Consider the following 6000-nt stretch of genomic DNA (forward strand, 5'->3'; position numbering starts at 1 on the left):
GATTTTGATTAGAATACTCGTATTTTCGATTTTTAAAATTATTTACCTTTTTACATATATTCTTAAGAGGTACCGATCTATTGAGAGATTTACAATAATTTTCCCAACTATCTTTTTTAATTTGTTTGAAGGTTTTTTTTTTTGGCTCTAGCATCAGTTCTTTTATATTCTAACAAATTATCCAGTGTGGGATTGTTCATATATTTATGCAAACTGTTTCTTCGTCTCTGTACTAGAAATTGACATTTTTCATTCCACCATTGCTTATTTTTATTTGAACATTGATTTGATTTAAATTTAGGTATAGAAAGGTTTGCTGCATTTTCAGCTAATCTTATAAAAGAATTGTAACTTCTGTTTTATTGAACTATTCTTGAAACTCCATATAATATATATCCCAGTTTGCCTTTTTAATATTCCATTTTCTACAAGATAGTAATTTATTAACTTTGGGTACCATATATATTTGTGTAATGCATGGTAGATGATCAGACCCATAAAGATCTGTTATTGTGTGCCAATATAGTAAATGTTTTATATAGGGAGAACAAATTGTCAGGTCGATGGCAGAATGAAATTTTAAATAATTTCCTATGAATGTGGGTGATCCATCGTTGAGATATACAAGATTATTTCGGCCAAGAGCTTTCATAAGTGTTATGCCATAGTAGTCTGTGTTTGGCCCACCCCAGGCAATATGATGTGAATTAAAATCTCCCGTAAAAATTATAGGTGGATTAAAAGAACTAAAGAATTTATCCCAAATATGCAACGAAATTTTAGTTTTTGGTGGAACGTAAAGCGATACAATGGTAATATTTTTTTATCTTTACATTTTAAAATAATGGATGATTGATAACAATTAGGTAGTGAAACAGAGATAGGTAGTTCCGTATACAAAAGTTTCGATTTAATAAAGATGGCCGTTCCACCGCCGTTGAGGTCTACACGGTCATCTCTCAAAATGTTGTAACCTGGAAGATTAAAATATTTATTGGATGTAAATCTAGTTTCTGACAAGCAAGCTATATCGATGTTATGATCATTTGAACAAATATTGTAAATTTTCTTTATTTGAATTTGCCGATTTAAGGTTCCATTTAAACTAGTTTTACACATTAATTTAAATAAAAAAAAATAATATTTGTAATTTCGTTTTCTTGTATGTCTAATTTATTTTTGTTCTTTATTGTATTTATGGTTGATAAAACTATCTGAAAAATGACATTTGCAATTTCATTATTTTCAGTTTCCCGTATGTGTATTTTCTGATTTATTTTCATTTTGAATATTGAATATTGTTCTGTACTCAAAATTCCCCATTTCTTAAAAGGAAGATTAACTGAACTAATAATGGGCTGGTGCGCTGAAAATGTAGGATCGGGAGATAAAGGATAAGATCTTTTACTTTTTTTTGTTAAGTTGTTTAATTGGGCTTGAGAGTATGAATGGGAGCTTGATCGTTGAGAAATGGGTCGCGTATTGGATTGGTGTAATATTTGTGAAGAGGGCTTGAACGCTGTTGAAGTTACATAAACATTAACCGAATTTAATGAAGGATTTTGTTGTAAATTAGAATTAACTATTTTATTATCAACTGTTTTGGAAGGTAAATGCTTAGATACAATATCTGCATAACTTTTTTTGGTATACTACTATTGGCACCCTTGAACGAACAATTTGTCTGTGACATCATTTGTTTAATTTATTATTGTCTGTTATACTCCGGGCATACATTAAAATCGTTAGTAAAATGGTTTCCACTGCAGGAAAAACACTTCACTGTAATTTCGTCTGATGAGCAGGTAACTGTGTCATGATTCGGAGAGCACTTAAGACATCTTATTTTACTTCGACATTGTTTACTAATATGTCCATAGCGGTAACAATTATTATTACACATTACAACTCTTTGTGTATAAACTTCTACTTCGTAAAGAACTTTGTTCATTTCTATATACTTGGGTAAAGTCTGACTTTTAAAAGAAACCAAAGTAGTACTTGTAGGTATTAATTCTGGTTCGTTATTCGAGTTTTTTTTTTCTTTTCGATTCATTCTCTTAATAAATTCCACTTCAAACTTACAATGAAAATCAAAGACTTTAATTTTATTTTTTAAATATTCAACTGGTAAATCTCTATCAATGAATCTATTAATTCCTAATCAAAATATTAAAAATTTAGGAATATATGCAGTCAAGTTTTTATTTTCTAAAATGTGAGATTTTAACAATATATTAGCACTCAAATAATCCTTACAAAAAACCCGAATTCGATTTCTCCCTATCGACTGAATTTGTTTTATTTTTTTTATCTAATTCCGGATGTGAAGTTAAAATTATTTCTCCAATTTTTATTGCGTTTAATTGGCCTGTATAATTATCCATATTATTTTCCATGTAAATCTGAAACGGGCCTATATCAGTAGATTGATAAAAGTATGTTGTTTTTACTTTTTGTTCGATTCATTGTTATTGTGAACGAAAAAACTTATTCTGGATTAGGACTAGCCTCAACTATCTTATCCTTTAATACAATTTGTTTTTTATTTTTTATATCTTTAATGTGGTGATTTAACGCAGGAGAATCTATAATTAAATTTAAATGATTTGAACCACTTATCTGATTTCTGTCTGGAGGATCTGGGAGTGGAGGGGGTTTCCCCCATCATCTACTTCCATCTGAATGCACTAAGCTTTTACAATACCCTTATAACTATAATTATAACTAATTTTTAAATAATTAATATTGTGTTCTAAAACGATTGATTGTACTAAACTTATTCACCGTAACTGTTCACTATAACTGTTCACACACGAATGGAATAAACTTTAAAATGCGGAGAGTATTTAAAAATGCGTATCCACACTTTGTAAATTATATTGTCTATATGTTCTTATTACAGTTTATGTTTTGCATTTCATTTAGTCCTTTTATGCACACTTCTAGTTTATTTATTGCAACTTTTTTAACTAACATATAATAGTCCCGATAAAATTATGTCTTTATTTCTAATTATATCTTTTCAGGTACTTATTGTTCCGACGTAGTGGCAAATGTCAGAAAGTGCTCGGAACAATTGGAGTGTCAGAAGAAAAGTCTGAAGCTATACAAAAAGGACACAGATATTCTGTTAAATACTTTCGAAAAAACAACAAAATTAGAAGACAATCTTAAAGATTCCTTCGTAAATTTCGATCCTCTTAACGATGATTTTCTAAAGGATATTCTTTCAGATAATTACACGACCAAAAGCAAAAAGGATAGAAATGGCAACGTGAAAAAACAGGAAAAATTTAGTGTTTGTGATAGAAAAAAGTTACTGAACACGTTGAAGGCGATAGATGCAGGTGATAGTATTGAAATTATTGACGAGATACCTACGCACAACTTGAAAGAAATAGATCAGATAATCGGCTGACAAATGGGTTCTAATATATTTGGTTGTTTAATACATTTACGTACAATAATCAGATAAAGTATTTATTTATTTAACGTGAATATTTTAAAATAAATTTCCAATAAAATTTGATTTTTGTTATTATTGTCATCTTTTACGAATCCAGCACTATGTAATGAGTCCGTCACTTCAATAATCCTTTCATCACTTTTAAAGAAATTCTTAAAATCCATATTCCTTTAATATCTCTTAGTAACTTTTAATTTCTAAGTTGGTATTAAGCAGCGACTCCAACCGGCAGTTTTGGCAGACATGCTTACCCGACTAGAGACACTTGTCATTCTTGTTTTGACTTCGGTAAAGAAAAGTTGGGTTTAAACCAGTAGGCGGCTAGAGATGTGCGAAAATTTGTTTTTAAAATACGCAAAAACGATCTACAAACAAAATTATCAAACTTTCAAATAGAGAAACCACAAAAAAATCTCACAGATGCAGAAGAGGTAAAAAATGGTAGTGAATGGGTATCAGTCCACCACAAGAAACGTCAACGCAACGATGATAGTCCTGAATTGAAAAACACCAAACAAGCTACACTCAAAGATTATTGGCTAAGTAAAACTGTTCCTACATCTAACAGATACGAGGCACTTGAAAATGATAAACCTAATGAAGAGGATGAAATGCTGGAAGAAAAACAAGATGAACAGCCACCACCTATATTTATCCAAAATGTTGAGTGTATCAAACCATTACAGGAATTACTACAGCAGATAACTCCAGGTAAATATACTTTAAAATGTCTTGCTAACAACCAAGTTAAAGTTCAAGCTGACTCATCCAAAAACTATTCATTAATTGTAAAATCTTTAGCAGAAAAAAATACTCAGTACCATACATACCAACTGAAACAAAACCGTAGATTCCGAGTTGTTATACGTAATTTAAATCCTTCAACAGATCCAGATGACATTAAAAAAGCGTTGCTAGCGCACGGACATACAGCACTGAACATCTCCAACATTAAGCAAAGAGGCACAAAGAAAGATCTGCTACTATTTAATATAGAACTGGCTATCCAAAGTAACAATAAAGATATATATAATATTACAAAATTACTAAACTCTATTGTCACAGTTGAGCCACCGCATCCGAAAAGGGAACTACCCCAATGCCAAAGATGTCAAAATTTTGGCCACACCCACAATTATTGCCACAGGAGTCCGCGCTGTGTAAAATTGGTGGGCGATCACCTATCATCTCAATGCCCAAAACCAAAAAATATAAAAGATGTTCAATGTGTAAATTGTCTAGAAAATCATCCTGCCAGCTATAAGGGATGCTCAATATACAAAGAGCTACAGAAAAAAAAAAATGTCCAACAGTTAGAGAAAAAAAAACGCAAGTCAACCACCTAGTGCAGAATTTCCTTCAAGTACTCAGCCAACTACAAGCTATGCGAAAATTGTTGCAGGAAGAGATAATAGAAATACATCTACCATAGATGAGACTTCTCATATAATAGAAACAACAACTCCTCAACATATACAAAATAATCTAGAACTACTAGTTCATAAGTTAATGGAAAGAATGGATAAGATGTTTGATCTCATAATTTCTCTGATATCTAAGCTTAACCTTCAACACTAAACTAAAGATGTTCTGTTGGAATGCCAATGGATTAACCACTCATTTCCACGAAGTTAAAGCATTTATCTACAATCATAATCTAGATGTTATGTTTATTTCCGAAGCACACATGACTAATAAGAGCCATTTCCATATTCCCAAATATTTAACCTATGTAACTCAACATCCATTAGGTAAAGCCCACGGAGGTACGGCAATTATTATAAGAAATAACATTAAGCATCATGAAACAAATAAAATTAGTAAAGTTAACATCCAAGCCACATCAGTGTCGGTCGAAGATTCACAAGGCTCAATTATTCTATCTGCTGTTTACTGTCCACCGAATAAAATAATTAAAGCTGATCATTTTACTGAATACTTTAAGATGCTAGGACACCGTTTCATTTCTGCTGGAGATTATAATGGCAAACATCATAAATGGAGTTCCAGAATCGTAACCTCACGTGGACGAGAATTATTAAAAAGTATTAATGAGAATCATTTAATTACTTTCTCTACTGGAGAGCCTACGTATTGGCCTACTGATAGACAAAAAATTCCTGATCTTATTGATTTTGCTATAGTAAAAGGAATATCACATACCTACCTCCAAATTTATCATTCATTTGACCTCTCATCAGATCATTCCCCTTTCTTCATAGATCTACAAAGCCAAATTCATAACTGTTCTAAACATTTAACACTCTCTAATAAAAGAACAAACTGGAACAGATATAGAAAAGAAATAAAAACATCCATCAACCTAAACTTGCCTCTTAAAAGTGATAGTGACATAGAAAATGCAGTTGCTCACTTAACTACAGTTATTCAGCAAGCTGCTTGTACGTCCACCCCAGAAATTTATTACAAAGACAACTCCGAGTCCTATCCTGCACACATAAATACACTCATATTGGAAAAAAGAAAACTGCGAAAAATATGGCAGCTCACTAGGCATCCAGAAGATAAAA

General features: G+C 31.4%; 1 protein-coding gene across 1 annotated transcript in view; it reads left to right on the forward strand.

The window, feature by feature from the left end:
- LOC140448465 (uncharacterized) overlaps positions 1–3532 on the forward strand; it is a 135379-nt gene extending 131847 nt beyond the window's left edge. The window contains exon 6 of the mRNA XM_072541543.1: positions 3030–3532. Coding sequence (XP_072397644.1) covers positions 3030–3421 — 392 coding nt within the window. The 3' untranslated portion in view covers positions 3422–3532. The remainder of the gene's footprint in view (positions 1–3029) is intronic.
- Positions 3533–6000: the final 2468 nt, after the last annotated feature.

Source organism: Diabrotica undecimpunctata, chromosome 8 (assembly GCF_040954645.1).
Source record: "Diabrotica undecimpunctata isolate CICGRU chromosome 8, icDiaUnde3, whole genome shotgun sequence".
NCBI classification, from domain to species: Eukaryota; Metazoa; Arthropoda; class Insecta; order Coleoptera; family Chrysomelidae; genus Diabrotica; species Diabrotica undecimpunctata.